Source organism: Diorhabda carinulata, chromosome 5 (assembly GCF_026250575.1).
Source record: "Diorhabda carinulata isolate Delta chromosome 5, icDioCari1.1, whole genome shotgun sequence".
Lineage (NCBI taxonomy): Eukaryota > Metazoa > Arthropoda > Insecta > Coleoptera > Chrysomelidae > Diorhabda > Diorhabda carinulata.
This window is the reverse complement of record NC_079464.1, coordinates 31,572,137-31,594,862: the sequence shown is the minus strand read 5'-3', so window position 1 is coordinate 31,594,862 and position 22,726 is coordinate 31,572,137. Positions and strand designations below refer to the sequence as shown.

General features: G+C 28.4%; 3 protein-coding genes across 3 annotated transcripts; 1 reads left to right on the top strand and 2 right to left on the bottom strand.

The window, feature by feature from the left end:
- Positions 1-2,414: 2,414 nt before the first annotated feature.
- On the bottom strand, positions 2,415-8,828 carry LOC130894102 (BTB/POZ domain-containing protein 6). Its single transcript, XM_057800691.1, has 7 exons — positions 8,411-8,828; positions 8,151-8,355; positions 7,903-8,098; positions 7,596-7,840; positions 2,999-3,199; positions 2,756-2,944; positions 2,415-2,697 (listed from the first exon to the last, which is right to left on the bottom strand). The coding sequence occupies exons 1-7, from the start codon at positions 8,674-8,676 to the stop codon at positions 2,464-2,466; spliced, it is 1,536 nt and encodes a 511-aa protein (XP_057656674.1). The 5' UTR covers positions 8,677-8,828; the 3' UTR covers positions 2,415-2,463.
- Positions 3,871-5,718, top strand: LOC130894101 (uncharacterized). The gene has a single exon (XM_057800690.1). The coding sequence runs from the start codon at positions 3,914-3,916 to the stop codon at positions 5,666-5,668; it is 1,755 nt and encodes a 584-aa protein (XP_057656673.1). The 5' UTR covers positions 3,871-3,913; the 3' UTR covers positions 5,669-5,718.
- Positions 8,829-10,294: 1,466 nt separating the features above from the next.
- Positions 10,295-19,587, bottom strand: LOC130894208 (tetraspanin-6-like). The gene is made up of 5 exons (XM_057800850.1): positions 19,309-19,587; positions 14,598-14,786; positions 13,904-14,077; positions 13,709-13,834; positions 10,295-13,582 (listed from the first exon to the last, which is right to left on the bottom strand). Exons 1-5 carry the CDS (start codon positions 19,384-19,386, stop codon positions 13,427-13,429), a joined length of 723 nt encoding a protein of 240 aa, XP_057656833.1. The 5' UTR covers positions 19,387-19,587; the 3' UTR covers positions 10,295-13,426.
- Positions 19,588-22,726: the final 3,139 nt, after the last annotated feature.

Genomic DNA, 22,726 nt, shown 5'->3' with positions numbered 1-22,726 from the left:
ATGTCAAATGTGACTATTAATAACATATGATATAGTTCGATGATGAAATAGTCAATATGATTAATACGAAATAAAAATTGCGTATTAATTTGAGGAATAAGAGAAAAAAGAGTGAAGAAATGTACAAAAAGAAGAATAAAGAAATGTTTTAATGGTTAAGGAGGTTATTAGAAGACAAATATAAAAATAAAACGAGTGAACTTGACCTCGGAGTATTAGATAGATTGGATTGTATAACGTGATAACTGATTGCCGGCTAAATTGTGGTATTTATTATTTCCTAACGTCAAATTACGAAATAGTAGTGAAATATCGAAAACAATGTAAAAAATTTAGGAAACAAGATATATTATTATTAAAAACGGGAAATTATGTGCCTTTTAAGATAATTTTGTCGATATAATACCACAAAGTTGATACTTATCACTTTCTATATCTCTCTATTCTGTTCTGATTGGATCTCAAGTGATAGGATATAGAAAAAGGAGGGGAAGTTTTTAATAGCGTAGGGAGATAATTAAACTGATGGTCTTTCTTTTTTCAAATCACTCGATTTAGATTTTGTTATCTCTTTCTTTAATATTAATTTCATGTATAAGAAGAAAGATGTTTTACATCATTGCCACGTTGAAAGTCTTTTCCAGTCGAAATAATTTAAAGATTAAATTTGTTTCCATTGTTTTTTGGATGTTATTATTGAGTTTATGATTCAAACATCAAAAAAAGTTGTTAGGTTTGATTTTGATGACGATATTAGTTTGAAATTATTGAATTTCTCGATATCGAAGACCTCAAAACTAAAAATAAAACACGGTATATTTGTACAATATTTTATTTATACATTAAATATATCATCTAATGAATATAATTTCAAATAAACAACGCTAACCTACAAAGAAAATATTTCTAAAAAAATAAATACATTTCAAAATCGAACAAAACAAACATATATATATATATATATGTATATATATATATATATATATATATATATATATATATATATATATATATATATATATATATATCCAGCTGGCAACAATTTAACATAAACCACACGTAAATATCATTTTTACTATGACTTAGTAAAGAAAAATTTCAAAATAGAAACACTCGGATGGCTTTTACAATAAATCTACCATCACAATTGATATTTTACATCGTTGCCACGTTGTAGTTTTTTTCCCGTTATTTGCGTAAAATAATGTTAATCCGACAAAGTCGAAAAATAATTAAATTACCAACACTCAAAACATAATTTCTCTTTTTATAATAACAAAGAAAGAGAAGAATAGATTATAATAAAGTTGCGAGGTTAGGAGTTCAGTTGGTAGTATCAAGTGTTTCCACCATTTCCTTTTTGTGAACAAATTTAAATATACTTCCGATTCATATCACGTTAGTTTAACGTTTTCGAAGTCGTAGAATCCATTTATCGAGATTTCAAACGTCCCGTTCGACATTTTGTACAACGGAAGTTTTTATTTTGGGGAGCTTTTTTATGATGAGATGGGGGATAGGCTAAAGAGGGGAAACCGCCTCTACTGGTTACGTCAGGTTTACTTTAGCTTCGTTTAGGTTACATTTACTTTGACCTCGTTTAGGTTAAATTTACTTTAGCTTCGTTTAGGTTGCATTTCCTTTTTTAAGGTTAAATTTACTTTAGCTTCGTTTAAGTTAAATTTACTTTAGCTTCGTTTAGGTTAGGTTTACTTTAGTTCCTTTTAGGTTAAGTTCAGTTTAATTTGGCCTCATTTAGGTTGAGTTTAGTTTACTTTAGCTACGATTAGGTCGGGTATTGAGTCATGTTAGGTTAGGTTATAGTAATAAAGGAGAACTGCCGTTTTATTTAATTCATAAATCTAATTGAATCATCCAAACCGGAAGTCAACCAATACAATTAGGTATCGGTAAAACCGGAAGTACTCGATAAATGGATTCTGGTCAAAAAACGCCAAATTATCGCGTTTTCGTTATGATTTCCAAGAATCGCCCGATTTTGACGAAAACAAATGTTGCAACGTCGAAAAAATGATAAAACGCGGTTGCCAACGTGCGTTTATAGTTAATTTTTGTCTATTGACTACAATTTATACGTCAAAATTGCAAACATAACCTAAAATTTATCCATAACAACTTTCGAGAATTTTTCCAGTAAATTTGATTTTTTGTAGACCTCGAAATTCGATTTAAAATAACTGGCGCAGTCAATAGGAATTTTTAAAGTTCAAAATAAACTGTCAACTTCGAAAATCACAAATATCCAAACGAAAACGTAAGCGAACAGTCCGATTAGAGATAAAAACGAAGAATCGAAATTCATTTCATTTCAACCATTTTCCACAATAGTAAGAGGCCATAAAATGACATTTGACACGTTAATGATCGATTATATTTCATATAACAGACATATCTTTCGATTGCATTGTTGCCAGCTTTTTATTCACAAAATTAATAAATTTCTTATAAAACGTTAATCGAGTTTTGTATTTTCGATAGATCGCCCAATACCAAAGGAAGCAAATTTCCGTTGTTTCCGTTGGAAAAGACGATCGATCTGACTAATCCGTCTCTCAAAGAATCGCCGCATTGACTTTGAGAGAAAGTGAATACGACGCCGTTGGCAGTCGATTGATCGGGATAGGTTCCGATCGGATAGCATCCCATCTTATTAAGAACCACGCCCACTTTATAAACCTATAGAAAAGCATCGATTTAAAAGGGTACTGTTTTATCCAATGAGAACGGACCTCACCTTATTCTTTTGAATGTATATCGGTCTGTTGAACGATATATCGATAAGTGAACTGTAATTTACTCTGCTCGTAAAATGCGTGTAAGTCAAACGACTTCCGTCCGCGTCTAATAAATGAGCGTACAACAATTCCGGATACACGTTTCCGGTAGGACCTCTATCTTCGTTAATCGGTACTTGTGCGGGAACCTACGATATCGAAATAATCGAAATACCTTTCGATTTTAATCGATTATTATTTACCTGTATACCGAATATGCAAATATTTTTGTCGCACGTAAAAGTAACTGTACAATCTAGTACACTGGTATTCATACATTCGGTTATATGTAATAATTGACGAGTGCAATAGACTTTTTTAAAAAATTCCGAACTAGTTTCCAAATCTGGATTATTAAATTTAATCATCGATGTAAATGAAGTGTCCATTGTAGAAGCGCCAGCCTTAAAAAAAAGAAGAAGTAACTGCTTGCTTCTATAGTAAAAGACCGTTTTATATGACAATAATACATTAAAAGTAACGATCTCCAACCTATCACAACGCGTTGGGCGGGGCCTAATTGACGCCATGTTTAAATTGTTACCCGCCTAAGATAAATCGATTTATTTAAAACACAACATACAACTTGCTTTTGGACATTATTAAACTGTAAAATGAGAAATTCTATTTCAGAACTCTTTATTTTTTTTTATAGTATAATAATATCCAAAAGCAAGTTAGCACGTAGTGTGCTAAAAACAAAATAGATTCAAACTTAACGCCAATTAGGCCCCGCCCAACGCGTTGTTGGAGGTCGTTACTTTTAATAGTTGCGTTCGGTAATGCTGTTACGCGGAACAAAGAACGATTTATATCATAGGTTGGACACGTTGATCGTGATAATTCACTCCAAAAACTTAACCCAAAATAAAATGAAGTTAGTTGGTCAGAACAGTATTTAGTGACGTATGGATAAACAAATTGTCTTTTAATATGCTTATTTGCAACGAAACGTCAAAGTAAAAAGAAATTTGACAGGTTTGTTTCAAGATTCGGAGTGAATAGAATTACTCGGAGCGTTGAAAAATATATATAACCGAACATACAGATTTACATACCCGAACGCAATATCATTCATATGACATATGTCAAATTAACCTCATTGTTTTTAAATCAAAATGTTTTATCAAAAAGGTGCTAGGAATAGGGAACAAACACTCAGTCATACTTTGAGATTCAGACACGAACTTTTACCAGATTTTAGCGAAGAAAGTTTATTTCAAGGTACGGATAGGACTTATTTTAAAGTACACGTTGAATTTCCGTATCCGATACATAAACCTTTGGAAACATCCGAAGATTTAGTATTAAAATTATTGAAAAATAAAGAAGTTTATTATAATTCTTTTAAACGTAAACAACAGAGGTATAATTCGTACGAAAAATACAAAATTGAAAAACTAGAATACGACGGACATGAATATATGAATTTACCGAGATATTTGGTCGAGTTATACAACGAAAAAGATCCAGATCCGAGCTTCGATTGTGATTACAATTATTATTATACCGGAGGTAATTTGGAAAAATTCGAGTTTAATAACGATTATTACTTAATAAGACCAGGTGTTGATAATAATTTATATATTAATAAAGTTTCTAATGATTTAAAATCAATCGATGATGTTATAAAAGTGAATTATAAAACTAAAAATTCGGTTTTTAATATAAATTCAAGTACAACTAACGACGGTTTATATTTCATTTTAAGAGAAAAATTTAATATTACCGTGTTGAAATGTAACGATATCGATAATTTTACATTAAAATATTCACAAAAACATAAACATTCGATTTTAGACGCTAAATTAAATAAAAATACGAAATTAGGTGTGATATTTTCGTTTGGAAAGTTTTTTATAAAAGATATTGAAAAATGTTGTATAATTTCGAGTTTTTCCAACGATTTAGTACAACAAATCGATAATTTTCAACAATTCAAATTCTTAGATGACAATAACGTGATATTAGTAGATAGAAGTCGCGTTAAGTTAATAGACGTTAGAAATAATGAAGAGACGATGTGTTTCGAACCGAAACTATTACATTGCAACACTTTCTGCAATTTCGAGGTATTAGATACAAAATTACTACTCACGTCTCGTCATTACGTTCTTAAAACAGATATAAGACAATTTAAAGACGTTTATCATTACACACACCTGTTAGAAGACGTTCCTTGTTATATGGATTATACGACGAAAGATGACGATACTTATTTAGTAGTTTCGGGGCAGAAACACAACAGTAAAGTATTATTTACAGGGAAATCACCGTATTCGGTACCGTTTAAGATTCCCTGTTTAAAAACAACACTTACAAAAACGATGTTAAAACGACCTTCGTTATGTTTAGACACTTATTTGGAACCGAAATTGTTATATTCAGTATCGGGGCTGAAACTTGTCAAAATCAATGATGAAATTTGTATTTTCACGTCGAATTGTATGGGAGAAATATTTAAACAAAAAGTTTACGAAATACAACCTGATAATAATGATTCGATTATGATGATGGATGAATGGTTGGGTATGATTGAAAAACCCGAACCGGTACTTCATTTAACTAATTACGAGGATGTTAGCGATATTCGGTTTTCGTTGAATACTGAAAAATCTACACCGGAAAATACAAAATGTAGTAAACAGAATGAATTTTTGGAAAAATTCAAATCTAAATATAATTCTGTTGGTGTGAAAAGTCAATTGGCTAAAGATTTTCTCGACATTTGGGAGGAAAGTGAAGAAGAAGAAGGTTTCGAAGAATTGCCGCAAGAAGAAACGATATTTAAGGTTCAAAGTTGGATCAAGACGAGTAAATTTGAAGATACGACTAATGAATTTGATGATATAGATAGTAAATTTGAATTTTAACGATTTTTTGTTATAATTTTTTTGTTTTATAATAAAAAAAAATTTAAAAATTGTAGATATTTTATTTAGAGTTTGTGTAATAGTAAAAGAATCACTTTCATATAGTATTTTGAATGAAAATTGAAGTTTTGTTGTAACAATTTCGGAAATCATCAAATTTAATAAAATTAATATAACAAACATCACATGAAATTAAACAACACATTTTGAATTCATAGACTGACATAAATATAATTTTAATGTGATCAAAAATATGTGTAAGTTTGTAATAAAGGGGGAAAAAAGATTTCTAACGTTTTCCCCCCTAAGTTTTGGGGAATTTTGGAGAACCACGGAAATAGTTCATAGAAATTATAAAGTAACGGTACTAATAACCAAGAAATTGTCAAAAAATGATCAAAAATATGTTTATAAGGTACATTTTTGAAATAGGCTTACATAAAATTGTCAATACTGACATCTATATAAGAGGGGCGCACTTATTTTATAATTTTAAAATTGATATATGCTTCAATGGACAAGAAACTGTTGGGAAATTGAAGGAAAGTGGAAATTTGAGTAAAATTGTGGTTCTAAGGTGTCTTTCAGATAAATTCCACAAAAAAAAAACATGAAAACGATAGCTATATACAAGGGGTACGATTATTATACACTTTTTAGTATGATAAATGCTTCAATGGACAATAAAGAGTTCAAAAACTTGAGGAAAGTGAAAATTCAGATAAAACTGTGAATATAAAGTGGATTTTAGAAATTTCTCAAAGGAAAACTCTTAATAAAGAGGTCTGTATACGAGGAGCGCACTTATTTTATAACTTTAAAATTGATAAAACACTTCAATGGACCATAAAATTAAAGGAAAACGGAAGTTTGAGTGAAATTGTGGTTTTACTATAGTTTTCAGATAAATTCCACAAGAAAATTGACGACAATTGTAGCTGTATACAGGGGGTACAGTTATTACATACTTTTTAACTTTATGACGCTTCAATGGACGAAAAATTGTTGGAAAACTTGAAAAAAGTGGAAATCCAAGTTGAACAGTTTTCGTAATCAGTTTTTCAGAAACATTTCAATGAAAAATTCATGAAATTGACAGCTATATACAAGGGAAACGGTTATTATGCACTTTCTAGCATGAAAAATGCTTCAATGCACATACAATTGTTGAAAAATTTGAGAAAAGTGGAAATCCAAGTAAAACTATTCTCGTATTTTGTTTTTAGACACACTTCAATGAAAAATTCATGAAACTGATGTAGATATACAAGAGGTACGGTTATTTTAAGTGGATAAATGCTATTAAGGACAAAAATATGGTAAAAATCTAACAGAAAGTGACAATTTTAGCAAAATAGTATCAACCAATGATAAATTCATAATAACCATAGCTGTATACAAAGGAAACAATTTTTACATAACGTTAAAGTTCAATAGGCAATTAAATATGATTTTATAGCGATCGAAAGACATCCAATATTAAAAAAAACACCTCTTAGTTTATAAAACTTCAAAATAAATATCAGGGAAGGCAAATATTTAGTTATTTCTAAGAGAATCGAGACAAAATTCAAGAAAAAATCGATGAAAAACGATATTTAATATATAAATTAGATTTCATATCATAGGACAAAAAAATAACTGAAATATAAAAGATATTTAAATACAAAAATTTACTACAGAATGTAATTTTCTCTATAGAAACTGCAGACAATCAAAATTTGATAAAAACAATGTAAACAGTAATAAATGTGAACCGAAAAGTAATTTAGAAAATATAGAAGAAAAAATACCTCGATCAGAGCAAATAAAAAGGGAAAATAACAGAAATTATAGTGATTAGAGAAACGAAAATTATAAACCCAAAACGCCGTAAAAAATCTATAAATAAACGATTGATTTAATAAATAACGTTTAAACGACTTACTGATACATAAGGTTGAATCCTCTTTTTTCTTCTAACAGTAGAAGTAGAAAATCCTTCAGGCATTGCAACAGCGGAACCGGGACTACAAATATTCATCAAAATAGCGAATTTTTCGGATTCTGTTAGAAGATTCGATTTCCCAGGCCCTTCGGCAAACTGTTGAGGCGTTAGAGTTAAAAAACGTATTTTCATAATAGCATCTCTGATCGCCGGGTGTGTATTAGAAGTTTCGCCAGTTGCACTCGCTAAAAAATGAAATTCAAACCGAAATTATACCCGGAATCGATCGATAAAACATCGTCCTAACCTACGCCGTCCAATCGAGGTACTTTAGCTCCTAAACTGTGACTGTGCTTATTAGCGTAACGAGTTATAGCTGAAAATAATTCTAATTCACTGTTTATATTCAAATCGTCCTGATCGAATACTGTTAATATGGTAGAAAGTTCCACATCGTCGAAACTACTTTCCTGAAGCACGTCTTGCGTTTGGTTGCATATAATCTGAAAAAATCGTTAATTAAAAGGAAAAATAAAAATTTTTATAAACACTTACTCTTATACATTTGTCCATTAACATGGGTTCTTCGAAGAGTTTAGCAAATTCGTACGCCCTACAAGCGTTTTTCGGATACAAATCCGACCATAGATATTTAGTACATTCCTCCACTAAATGTGGAAGCATGTACTTTTTAGCTCCGTAACATAATTCGCAAGCTTGATCGAACGATGTTAGATTTATTTTATCCGTGTAAATATACCTGAAATATATTAAAATAAATTTGTTATAAGATGTTTTTTTGGTTACGAAAATACTCAAGTAAAGCCTTAAAAGCTTCGGGTTGTACGTCTAAAATAGCGATGGGGTCTTTTTCTGGCATGCCTCCGAAAAACATAGCTTCGAATACGGGACTTGACATAGCTAGAAAGAGTTTGTGTCCTTCGAAAATTCGTTGATTTGGTTCTGCACCAACAATGAAGCGACAATCGCTCCACATTTCCGTTTCTAATAGATACTGGCTTCTTTCTTTTACTAGCTTTCTGGTGGTTTGCCAGTCGCAAGGAGGCGGTGGACCACTCATTTTAAATCTAAAACTCTCAATTATTGGACAGCTGAATGTGTTAAAGGTACGTGATAAATTATATAACAATCTAATGCAAAATTCTTTTTTTTTATGTTTATTTACTTCAATTACGTATAATTACAACAAATGACAATAAATGGTAATTAATTTTTTGACATATGTCAATGAATGGTGCGTTTTATTTCTGTTCTCGCCACAGAATATACCAAAAGTGATATTGTAATCATGTCTACTAATTTTCTTTGGTTTAGTTGAAAATATTTGTAAATATTCTGTAAATAAACGTGTCCCAGTTCTAATGTGTTATTTTAACGTGAAATCAGGAAACTGCGATATCGGAACTGGATAGAAAAGAAAAACATAATACAGTACTCATATTCTTTGTTGTTAATTTGAATGAACCGCGAAAATAGATTTGTTCTGCCACCTACCATCGAGGGCACAAGCAGCTGATTAAGGATCCTAACCCAGAATGACATTTGATTACAATTTTCTAACGGAACTTTTAAAGTTCAAAAAACCATAGACTAACGAAATAATCCGTCAGCTGATCGCATTTATCCACCGATCTATTCCGAACTACAATGAACGTTCTGTAATTATACTGATGCGCGTTTTGATGACCAAGTGTTTTCAAAAAACAGATACCAACGTTTCTAACTGGAATTAGTTATATAAATTCGAATTATAATTATCATAAGTTAATTTGGAGATATATAAAATAACGTTCTTAGTTTCTATATAATATAGTGACATTTCTAATTTAATGATTGTCAATCGATTGAATCATCAAACGAACGTGATCTGATAATATTCGCTTTTTTAATGTTTTTTAATCTCTTCTATTTTTTAAAATATTACCATCAACAGATTTCTAAATGCTTTCACCCAATATTTATAATAATATAATACGAAAAACTTGGTATAATAATATATAATATATTCAAAAATACATAAGTTACATATAAGACATTACAATTTATATAAAATTGATTTAAATGTAAATAGTTGTTAACATCATTAAATTCTTTCAATTGAATTAAATATCAAAAGCATATTCTCATTAATAAGATATTTTTTTTTATTACAGATTTCATGTGAGCAACGTTGTTGATAAAATTAAATTTATCGATGTGCGTGTATAGTGTGATATTGACAAGAAACGTCCGTCTTACAAAGCACAAAAAATAGAAAGTATTAAAAAGTATATTGATTCGCATAACAGCGTTTCTTCAAATACATAATAAACATATTAATGGTTCAGTTAACAGATTTTATATTTATGTAATGCACAATTAATTCCTTTCTAAATTCATCATAATAAATTACGTAATTAAGTTGATTTATATACTTAACAATAGATGGCAGGACAACTAATTAAAGATCAGTTAGGAGGAAGATAGACTTCCCTAAATATTCCTCCAAAAAAAAACTTAATTACGATTCTTTTTTATATTGAAAATAGATTTTTTACACGTGTTTAAACGTAAAAAATAACTGTCTCACCTCTATTAGCACCATTCAAAGTATTTTGATATTTAAAGCTCAATTATAACAATGAATTGACACTAATTTTAAATTTTTTAATACATTGTTTGAGCTACATTGGATATAATTTGTTTTTTTTTCAAAATATCTATACGTAGAGATATATTTTTGTAGAAATAGGAAAATTTAGGCCGGAAATACGTATTTATGAACGGTTTTTTTTCATTTTTGAAATTGTAATAGCTAACATCTACTATAATAAGAGAAATGCAAACATTGAATTGCTTCCTAGAGCTTTTTTGTAATCTTTAAATATATCCATATAAAATGCTTTCTCAGTAGATCCCCAAATATCCATCCAAAAATAAAATTATGCAGAGATCGTCAACATACATTCAAATAAAGGAATAAATTTGTATTAAATTGGAAAAAAATAAGTGAGTTGTTAATTTTTATGCTAATTCTTGTGCCAAAATGACTGTATTGAATATTGTGAATACCAAGAAAGCGAATAAAATCTTTCGTTGTCGTTCACCTTTTTTAAATCGGTATATAACCTCAAAAAAAAACGAAGATCACAATCGTATATATTCATACACTTATTTAAGATACGAAAAAATACATTAGTAGAGTAAGAGTGCAAGAATTATGAATACAATGTGCATTTTAGTTAAAATTTTTAATCTTTTTTCTTCTTATTACTTAAATAATCGAAGAGATAATATAGCTAATGTTAAATTCACTTCATATTTTTAATTTTATATTTGTATAATAATTATGATCGAGAAGATAATTCGAGAAAAAACACTGATAATTAGAATTTTGTACATCAAGTTTTCATAATTGAATAGACGAGATATAAATGGGAATCCGTCTCTATAAAACCAAGTTTATAATATTTGGTGGAATATTTTATCAATTCTTTAAAAAATTTTTCGTCTTTGTTTTACATATTTTTACTATATAATAAAAAAATATTATTTTAGACTATTTTGAGCAGTTTAGTTAAGATATTCTACTGATTTACACTGATATATAAATTTTTTGAAGCCAACCTTGGTTTTCGTAGGCGGATATCCAATAATTTTCTTACAAGGCTGGCTCAATATAAATAATCGTAGGTTAAATATGAATATATTCACAAAACTCAAGTAATTATTTGAATCAATAAAATAAGTTGTAAGATTTTGGTTGACAAGCGGTCAGAATACAATGATTATACTGATAACAAGAATTTTGTACATCAAGTTTTCATAATTAAATAAAACGAGATATAAATGGGAATCCGTCTCTATAAAACCAAGTTTATAATATTTGGTGGAATATTTTATCAATTCTTTAAAAAATTTTTCGTCTTTGTTTTACATATTTTTACTATATAATAAAAAAATATTATTTTGGGCTATTTTAAGCAGTTTAGTTAAGATATTCTACTGATTTACACTGATTTATAAATTTTTTGAAGCCAACCTTGGTTTTCGTAGGCGGATATCCAATAATTTTTTATAAGGTTGGTTCAATATAAATAATCGTAGGTTATATATGTATACATTCACAAAACTCAAGTAATTATTTGAATCAATAAAATAAGTTGTAAGATTTTGGTTGACAAGAGGTCAGAATGCAATGATTATACTGATAACAAGAATTTTGTACATCAAGTTTTCATAATTAAATAAAACGAGATATAAATGGGAATCCGTCTCTATAAAACCAAGTTTATGATATTTGGTGGAATATTTTACCAAATTTTTAAAAATTGTTTCGTTTTTGTTTTACATATTTTTAGTATACAATAAAAAAATATTATTTTGGGCTATTTTAAGCAGTTTAGTTAAGATATTCTACTGATTTACACTGATATATAAATTTTTTGAAGCCAACCTTGGTTTTCGTAGGCGGATATCCAATAATTTTCTTACAAGGCTGGCTCAATATAAATAATCGTAGGTTAAATATGAATATATTCACAAAACTCAAGTAATTATTTGAATCAATAAAATAAGTTGTAAGATTTTGGTTGACAAGCGGTCAGAATACAATGATTATACTGATAACAAGAATTTTGTACATCAAGTTTTCATAATTAAATAAAACGAGATATAAATGGGAATCCGTCTCTATAAAACCAAGTTTATAATATTTGGTGGAATATTTTATCAATTCTTTAAAAAATTTTTCGTCTTTGTTTTACATATTTTTACTATATAATAAAAAAATATTATTTTGGGCTATTTTAAGCAGTTTAGTTAAGATATTCTACTGATTTACACTGATTTATAAATTTTTTGAAGCCAACCTTGGTTTTCGTAGGCGGATATCCAATAATTTTTTATAAGGTTGGTTCAATATAAATAATCGTAGGTTATATATGTATACATTCACAAAACTCAAGTAATTATTTGAATCAATAAAATAAGTTGTAAGATTTTGGTTGACAAGAGGTCAGAATGCAATGATTATACTGATAACAAGAATTTTGTACATCAAGTTTTCATAATTAAATAAAACGAGATATAAATGGGAATCCGTCTCTATAAAACCAAGTTTATGATATTTGGTGGAATATTTTACCAAATTTTTAAAAATTGTTTCGTTTTTGTTTTACATATTTTTAGTATACAATAAAAAAATATTATTTTGGGCTATTTTAAGCAGTTTAGTTAAGATATTCTACTGATTTACACTGATATATAAATTTTTTGAAGCCAACCTTGGTTTTCGTAGGCGGATATCCAATAATTTTTTATAAGGTTGGTTCAATATAAATAATCGTAGGTTATATATGTATACATTCACAAAACTCAAGTAATTATTTGAATCAATAAAATAAGTTGTAAGATTTTGGTTGACAAGAGGTCAGAATGCAATGATTATACTGATAACAAGAATTTTGTACATCAAGTTTTCATAATTAAATAAAACGAGATATAAATGGGAATCCGTCTCTATAAAACCAAGTTTATGATATTTGGTGGAATATTTTACCAAATTTTTAACAATTGTTTCGTTTTTGTTTTACATATTTTTAGTATACAATAAAAAAATATTATTTTGGGCTATTTTAAGCAGTTTAGTTAAGATATTCTACTGATTTACACTAATTTATAAATTTTTCGAAGCCAACCTTGGTTTTTATAGGCGGATATCCAAAAATATTTTTATAAGGTTGGTTCAATATAAATAAGCGTAGGTTAAATATGTATACATTCACGAAACTTAAGCATACTCATAATGACTGGAATTTAAAGTTGTAAATTCAAGCCATCGGTTCATATTTTGCTTTCTTTATGACATTTGCTAAACAGCAAGATAACAGAACTCCTACTAATGGAAAGAAAGCTATTCCAACGGCGACACCAGCAACGATTCCCACGTTGTTATTCAAAAATTCGATTATTTTCGTATAACAACCCTAAAACAAAACCAAAAATCCTAATCCATTCAAATTGATAACTAATATACTGCTAAATTGGTAAAATTTTATCTTTTAAACTCATTTAGCTTGTTTATAGTACTCAATAAATAATAAATCGAGTACCTGATCGTAAATTTGATCTTCTTTATCGGTATTACAGTTTTCTTGAATACAACAAGATTGTGGTATAGGTTCAGAAGGTGTCAAATCCAACCAGTCTCTTGGTTCGTGATTTCCACAACATTTTAACTACAAAACATATTAAAAAAAAAAACGATTTAGTCATTTTTTTATTTCAAAATTTAGTTAAAATCTCACCGTTTCTTGCATCAGATCGAAATCTTCAGCTAAATGCGTGCTGTCGTTTCGATAGTTTTCCATGGCTTGCGTAATCCCATTATCGAAACCTTCCGTCAATTTTGTACGGTACGTAAATATCGAAATACCTGCTCCGAGCTCCACAACGAATATTATAGCCAAAAAAACACTGTACTGAAACAAATTATCGTATATTGTTACTAACAAGGTCGCGAAATGTGTCCTTAGGCCGGTTCCGTCTAGCTACAATGGAGTTTTAAAATTCGGCGAATTCGCGCGGCGCCTTTTCAATTTGTTCGTTGAGCATTTTATTACGTAAAACGATTTAGCGTGTATTGCAGTTTAATAATTTTTTCAGCGGCCGTGACTGGACTATAAGCTTATAAAACCGGTTGGTTAATACGCGTGGAAAACATCCTTTCAATATTACAAAACGAGATCAATCTTTCCGTCCGGGTGGTTTTTTATAATGAATTTTTATTTTTTTCTTTTCTCGTCGTTAAATACCGACTTCCTCGCAAACTACCCACATCCACGTAAAAGTAAAAAAACAACAACAGAACAGACAGAACCGGACTCAAACGACGATAAACACTCATCCGCAGGTACGGATTCAGTGTTTTTTGACATGGGTTGAACAATATAAATCGTATAATAAGTGATAGTTGTAGTTGTAGATAATTTAGTTACTTACGACATACAGAAGTTTTATCTGTCCTTTAATTGTGCAGCAACAAGCTAACGAAGCTACGAGGATAATAAGGAATCCTGTCACTATTAAAACATACGAAGTTGTATGACTAAAGGCGGTACTCATTTCCATATATTTGTATAATTCCACCTCAACCCATACTCCAATAGCTAATATAACCACCCCGGTAATCTGAAAAAATAATTACGTGACGTTTTGATGTTGGTTTTACATTTCTTTGATGTTCGTGCTATTTTTAAAGTTTGGCAACGTTGTACAAACGGAGATCTGCTTTTTGACGGCGAATTAATTTATGAATACTTGTCGACAGTCTTTTTTAGCATACTTTCGAAAGATTCGTGGTGAAAAATCTATTAATTAATTTTATTTGGGGGTTAAAAATGATAAAAAACTACCCCTACAATCACTTTTTTCGAAATATCTCGAAAACGTCAAGAGATATGAGAAAAAAGTTGAAACAAAAAATGTAGCAATTGAAATTTTCTATAAAATTGCTTCAGATCAATTTTGACGTATTTTTGATAATAAACGAGATATTTACAATAAACGATCGAAAATTGTTACTAAAAGATAAAAAAATGTAAATAATAATCAAAAATTCTAATGTATGATCTGAAACAATTCATTTTTGTAATTTGGAAGGAAATTTTAAAGAAGGACAAAATCGAGGTCAAAAAGTCAGTAATAAACATACGGGTGGCACAAGAAAACTTCGTATTATCATAAGACTAATTTTTTAGTCCAGTGGAATTAGGATTCGAAGTGCCATTTAAAAAATAATCGTCTATTTTATACTATAAGTTGATTTTAGCATACATTTGAAAGATTCGTGGTGAAAAATCTATCAATTAATCTCATTTGGGGGTTAAAAATGATATAAAACTACCCCTACAATCACTTTTTTCGAAATATCTCGAAAACGTCAAAAGATATGAGAAAAAAGTTTAAATAAAAAATGTAGTAATTGAAATTTTCTATAAAATTGCTCCAGATCAATTTTGACGTATTTGCGGTAATAAACGAGATATTTACAATAAACGATCAAAAATTGTTACTAAAAGATAAAAAAATTTAAATTATAATCAAAAATTCTAATGTATGATCTGAAACAATTCATTTTTGTAATTTAGAAAGAAATTTTAAAAAAAGATCAAAATTGAGGTCAAAAAGTCAGTAATAAACATACGGGTGGAACTAGAAAACTTCGTATTATCATAAGACTAATTTTTTAGTCCAGTAGAATTAGCATTAGAATTGCTATTTAAAAAGTAATCGTGTATTTTATACTATAAGTTGATTTTAGCATACATTTGAAAGATTCGTGGTGAAAAATCTATCAATTAATCTCATTTGGGGGTTAAAAATGATAAAAAACTACCCCTACAATCACTTTTTTCGAAATATCTCGAAAACGTCAAGAGATATGAGAAAAAAGTTGAAACAAAAAATGTAGCAATTGAAATTTTCTATAAAATTGCTTCAGATCAATTTTGACGTATTTTTGATAATAAACGAGATATTTACAATAAACGATCGAAAATTGTTACTAAAAGATAAAAAAATGTAAATAATAATCAAAAATTCTAATGTATGATCTGAAACAATTCATTTTTGTAATTTGGAAGGAAATTTTAAAGAAGGACAAAATCGAGGTCAAAAAGTTAGTAATAAACATACGGGTGGCACAAGAAAACTTCGTATTATCATAAGACTAATTTTTTAGTCCAGTGGAATTAGGATTCGAAGTGCCATTTAAAAAATAATCGTCTATTTTATACTATAAGTTGATTTTAGCATACATTTGAAAGATTCGTGATGAAAAATCTATTAATTAATCTCATTTGGGTGTTAAAAATAATGAAAAACTACCCCTACAATCGCATTTTTCGAAATATCTCGAAAACGTCAAAAGATATGAGAAAAAAGTTTAAATAAAAAATGTAGTAATTGAAATTTTCTATAAAATTGCTTCAGATCAATTTTGACGTATTTGCGATAATAAACGAGATATTTACAATAAACGATCGAAAATTGTTGGTAAAAGATAAAAAAATGTAAATAATAATCAAAAATTCTAATGTATGATCTGAAACAATTCATTTTTGTAATTTGGAAGGAAATTTTAAAGAAGGACAAAATCGAGGTCAAAAAGTTAGTAATAAACATACGGGTGGCACAAGAAAACTTCGTATTATCATAAGACTAATTTTTTAGTCCAGTGGAATTAGGATTCGAAGTGCCATTTAAAAAATAATCGTCTATTTTATACTATAAGTTGATTTTAGCATACATTTGAAAGATTCGTGGTGAAAAATCTATTAATTAATCTCATTTGGGTGTTAAAAATAATGAAAAACTACCCCTACAATCGCATTTTTCGAAATATCTCGAAAACGTCAAAAGATATGAGAAAAAAGTTTAAATAAAAAATGTAGTAATTGAAATTTTCTATAAAATTGCTTCAGATCAATTTTGACGTATTTGCGGTAATAAACGAGATATTTACAATAAACGATCGAAAATTGTTACTAAAAGATAAAAAAATGTAAACTACAATCGAAAATTCTAATGTATGATCTGAAACAATTCATTTTTGTAATTTAGAAAGAAATTTTAAAAAAAGATCAAAATCGAGGTCAAAAAGTCAGTAATAAACATACGGGTGGCACAAGAAAACTTCGTATTATCATAAGACTAATTTTTTAGTCCAGTAGAATTAGCATTAGAATTGCTATTTAAAAAGTAATCGTGTATTTTATACTATAAGTTGATTTTAGCATACATTTGAAAGATTCGTGGTGAAAAATCTATCAATTAATCTCATTTGGGGGTTAAAAATGATATAAAACTACCCCTACAATCACTTTTTTCGAAATATCTCGAAAACGTCAAAAGATATGAGAAAAAAGTTTAAATAAAAAATGTAGCAATTGAAATTTTCTATAAAATTGCTCCAGATCAATTTTGACGTATTTTTGATAATAAACGAGATATTTACAATAAACGATCGAAAATTGTTACTAAAAGATAAAAAAATGTAAATTATAATCAAAAATTCTAATGTATGATCTGAAACAATTCATTTTTGTAATTTAGAAAGAAATTTTAAAAAAAGATCAAAATTGAGGTCAAAAAGTCAGTAATAAACATACGGGTGGCACAAGAAAACTTCGTATTATCATAAGACTAATTTTTTAGTCCAGTGGAATTAGGATTCGAAGTGCCATTTAAAAAATAATCGTCTATTTTATACTATAAGTTGATTTTAGCATACATTTGAAAGATTCGTGAAGAAAAATCTATTAAATAATCTCATTTGGGGGTTAAAAATAATGAAAAACTACCCCTACAATCGCATTTTTCGAAATATCTCGAAAACGTCAAAAGATATAAGAAAAAAGTTGAAACAAAAAATGTAGCAATTGAAATTTTCTATAAAATTGCTCCAGATCAATTTTGACGTATTTTTGATAATAAACGAGATATTTACAATAAACGATCGAAAATTGTTACTAAAAGATAAAAAAATGTAAATTATAATCAAAAATTCTAATGTATGATCTGAAACAATTCATTTTTGTAATTTAGAAAGAAATTTTAAAAAAAGATCAAAATTGAGGTCAAAAAGTCAGTAATAAACATACGGGTGGCACAAGAAAACTTCGTATTATCATAAGACTAATTTTTTAGTCCAGTGGAATTAGGATTCGAAGTGCCATTTAAAAAATAATCGTCTATTTTATACTATAAGTTGATTTTAGCATACATTTGAAAGATTCGTGATGAAAAATCTATTAATTAATCTCATTTGGGTGTTAAAAATAATGAAAAACTACCCCTACAATCGCATTTTTCGAAATATCTCGAAAACGTCAAAAGATATGAGAAAAAAGTTTAAATAAAAAATGTAGTAATTGAAATTTTCTATAAAATTGCTTCAGATCAATTTTGACGTATTTGCGATAATAAACGAGATATTTACAATAAACGATCGAAAATTGTTACTAAAAGATAAAAAAATGTAAACTACAATCGAAAATTCTAATGTATGATCTGAAACAATTCATTTTTGTAATTTGGAAGGAAATTTTAAAGAAGGACAAAATCGAGGTCAAAAAGTCAGTAATAAACATACGGGTGGCACAAGAAAACTTCGTATTATCATAAGACTAATTTTTTAGTCCAGTAGAATTAGCATTAGAATTGCTATTTAAAAAGTAATCGTGTATTTTATACTATAAGTTGATTTTAGCATACATTTGAAAGATTCGTGGTGAAAAATCTATCAATTAATCTCATTTGGGGGTTAAAAATGATATAAAACTACCCCTACAATCACTTTTTTCGAAATATCTCGAAAACGTCAAAAGATACGAGAAAAAAGTTTAAATAAAAAATGTAGCAATTGAAATTTTCTATAAAATTGCTCCAGATCAATTTTGACGTATTTGCGGTAATAAACGAGATATTTACAATAAACGATCGAAAATTGTTACTAAAAGATAAAAAAATGTAAACTACAATCGAAAATTCTAATGTATGATCTGAAACAATTCATTTTTGTAATTTGAGATGAAATTTACTATTTTTAACTATAGATTTTTCAAATTTCGATAATCAACGACCCTTTTTTAACTGTTTTTCTTAGTAAATAAACTTTCAACGCAATATTTTCATTAAATAATCAACTTACCCAAAATACGGTATTGAAAATCATCAACAGAGTTTTCATGCATGCCATGGCAGCAACAGTTTGCATATGTTTGCCCATTTTTCGTAAAAAAAACCAAATATTCCAACGGATAATTCGACTTTCTATACAATAATTTCGTTACGACAAATCTGTTTACCAAGAAAAATTGATAAGAATTCAAAATAAAAAGCGATTAAAGATATCGCTTCCGCTGGTTAGTTTCCTCGGAAAATGGAGGATGTTAACAATCACGTCGAGGTGCCCCGTATCCAGATCGATTCCAGCCACTAAAGTCAACGAAAAGCAGGCGCGAAATATATACAGGAAACTGCAAAAAATATCAATAACTCCTTATTTAAAACCATCAAAATTTATCTCGAAAACGGCTTCTAAACGTTTTTATATATTTTTCTGTACAAGATGCTATTTACATTGTTGTCATATCTTTCCTTTTTTACGGAAAAATAACTTATTTCAAACGGATCACCCTGCATATTTTTAGTTTTTCGAAATTCTCAAGTAACAATTATTTTTATAATAATAAATCAATAAAATTATTATTAAAAGTCATAATTGATCGTTTATTTGGTAAAAAAAACGAGTTAATATTTCAATAATAATCTATATCCTAACCGAAATCACATAAAAAATAAATTAGTGAAAAAATTATAACGAAATTCGTTCTGTAAAAGATTTAAACAAATCTTTAGATGTTTGTGTCCACGGGGAATTTGATTTTTCGAAAATATGAAAAGAAAACTTCACGTGACGATCAATTCCATCCATACAATTGGTTCAAGAATCCTTAAATGTCGATTTTCATTGAAAAAAAATCAAAACAATCCAAATTTTTTATTAATATTATGTTTTTTTTTTATCAAAACACTTGGAAAAACCAAAATTCTCCACCAGGAAACATCGTACAGTCCTTATTTGGCACCCATTAATTTCTCGATCAAAATAAATTGTGAGGTTAAGTTTCTCTACCTTGTACCTCAATCGGAATTGAACAAAATTGGTTCGAACTTATGGAAAAATGTATTAAATTTTAATGGAGAATATTTTGGAAAACAATAAACAATTAAAAATATTCGTTTTTATTAGTTTATAATCGGGAAATGAATAAAAACGATTTAGACATCACAGAACACGTAAAATTTTTTTTATCACGAGCCGCCACTGATTTAAAAATACACGATGATGAAGCCCGATTCGAGATTTGGTTCACCTCGTATAATATTTATTCTAAATAGAAAAAAAAAAACTGTGAAAAAACAAACATCGTTAGGGTGGTTATTCTAGTGAAGAAAAAAATGTAATTAAATAAAATTTACGTGTAAGAATGTTCAATTTAGACACACGCCGTTGTACCGGTGATTAACTTGATAATTTTAGTTTAATAATAATTAATATCACGATATTATATATAACGGTGTAAGAAATTTTCTTTAATCGAAGTTTATTACCCTCTGATTTAGTCGACGGTTCGTATAACCTCAAAATATGGCTTCAATAAATAATGTCCTAACCTCAAATTTGATTTAACGTTTTGTGGGCGGTTTAAAAATGGAGTCTGATGGACAGAAAACTGCATAAAACATGTAAAAATTCTAATTTGAGGTGATCCATTCGGATTTTGCATCGATTTTTCGACTACGAAAACGAGTCACAGTTTTTTTGGCATGATTTCATGGTTTAAGAGACTTTTTGGGTGATTTTAAAGGCTTTCTTGTTAATTTGGGATCCGCTTGGGATACGGTTATGTAATATTCAAAAAAAAACAGGGATTTTGGCCAGTCCAAACCGTTTTGTATGTTTTTATACAGCTTATGGTTATAAAAGACTAATGAAAGTCCGAAAATTTGTGTTGGCTCTGGTATTTTTAGATTTGGTTTAACCAGATATGATTTTAGAAGTTTCGTTTAATTATATCCGTAAATAAAAAATTTTACAACGCTCCTCATTGTTTTGAATCTATTTTTTAATTTGACTATGTCGTAATAACGGTCGTGCGAAACATAAACATCGTTTGTAACATTCTTTTGTTTTCGAACATTAACATTTTAGTCCAGTGAGTAGAGCCCAATTAGAGCTAAAACTCACGAAAATTAGTTATGTCGCTGATTTTGTACATCAAGTTTTCGTAATTAAATAGACGAAATATAAATGGGTGTCCGTCTCTATAAACCCAAGTTTATGATATTTGGTGGAATATTTTACGGAATTTTTAAAATTGTTTCGTCTTTGTTTTACATATTCTTGCTATAAAATAAAAAAAAATATTATTTTGGGCTATTTTAAGCAGTTTAGTTAAGATATTCTAGTGATTTACACTGATATATAAATTTTTTGAAGCCAACCTTGGTTTTTATAGGCGGATATCCAAAAATATTTTTATAAGGGTTCAATATAAATAACCGTAAGTTAAATTTGTATACATTCACAAAACTCAAGTAATTATTTGAATCAATAAAATAAGTTGTAAGATTTTGATTGACAAGCGGTCAGAATACAATGATTATACTGATAACAAGAATTTTGTACATAAAGTTTTCATAATTTAATAGACGAGATATAAATGGGAATCCGCCTCTATAAACCCAAGTTTATAATATTTGGTGGAATATTTTATCAAATTTTTAGAAATATTTCGTCTTTGTTTTACATATTTTTACTATACAATAAAAAAATATTATTTTAGACTATTTTAAGCAGTTTAGTTAAGATATTCTAGTGATTTACACTGATATATAAATTTTTTGAAGCCAACCTTGGTTTTTGTAGGCGGATATCCAAAAATTTTTTTATAAGGTGGGCTCAATATAAATAAGCGTAGGTTAAATATGTATACATTCACAAAACTCAAGTAATTATTTGAATCAATAAAATAAGTTGTAAGATTTTGGCTGACAAGAATTTTGTACATAAAGTTTTCATAATTGAATAGACGAAATGTAAATGGGAATCCGTCTCTATAAAACCAAGTTTATAATATTTGGTGGAATATTTTACTGAATTTTTAAAAATATTTCGTCTTTGTTTTACATATTTTTACTATACAATAAAAAAATATTATTTTGGGCTATTTTAAGTTAAGATATTATACTTATGTATACATTTTTTAATCCAACCTTGGTTTTCGTAGGCGGATATTCAAAATTTTTTTTATAAGCTCTGCTCAATAAAAATAAGCGTAGATTAAATGTTGAGTTTTCGAGAAGATACAGCAGTTTATTCTTCAGCCGAGGACGTAATATCCCTCGAATTCTACGCGGCGCGAAGAAAACTTTTTAGTAAAACGAGACTCCGAAATTTGAACGCATTTTACAAAGAAATGACAGTTCTTAGGGAAAAATCACGAGAAACCTTTTTTGTAGAAAATTTCTTAAACTACATTTTTCATCCCCTCACTTTTTTC

Coding starts and splice junctions, on each gene's coding strand:
- LOC130894101 (XM_057800690.1), top strand. CDS start 3,914: ATGTTTTATCAAAAAGGTGCTAGGAATAGGGAACAAACACTCAGTCAT.
- LOC130894208 (XM_057800850.1), bottom strand. CDS start 19,386: ATGGGCAAACATATGCAAACTGTTGCTGCCATGGCATGCATGAAAACT. Junction 14,078..14,597: donor AGATAAAACTTCTGTATGTC/GTAAGTAACTAA, acceptor AATTTGTTTCAG/TACAGTGTTTTTTTGGCTAT. Junction 13,835..13,903: donor TCGATCTGATGCAAGAAACG/GTGAGATTTTAA, acceptor TATGTTTTGTAG/TTAAAATGTTGTGGAAATCA.
- LOC130894102 (XM_057800691.1), bottom strand. CDS start 8,676: ATGAGTGGTCCACCGCCTCCTTGCGACTGGCAAACCACCAGAAAGCTA. Junction 8,356..8,410: donor GCTTTTAAGGCTTTACTTGA/GTATTTTCGTAA, acceptor AATATATTTCAG/GTATATTTACACGGATAAAA. Junction 2,698..2,755: donor TATACATTCAAAAGAATAAG/GTGAGGTCCGTT, acceptor GCTTTTCTATAG/GTTTATAAAGTGGGCGTGGT.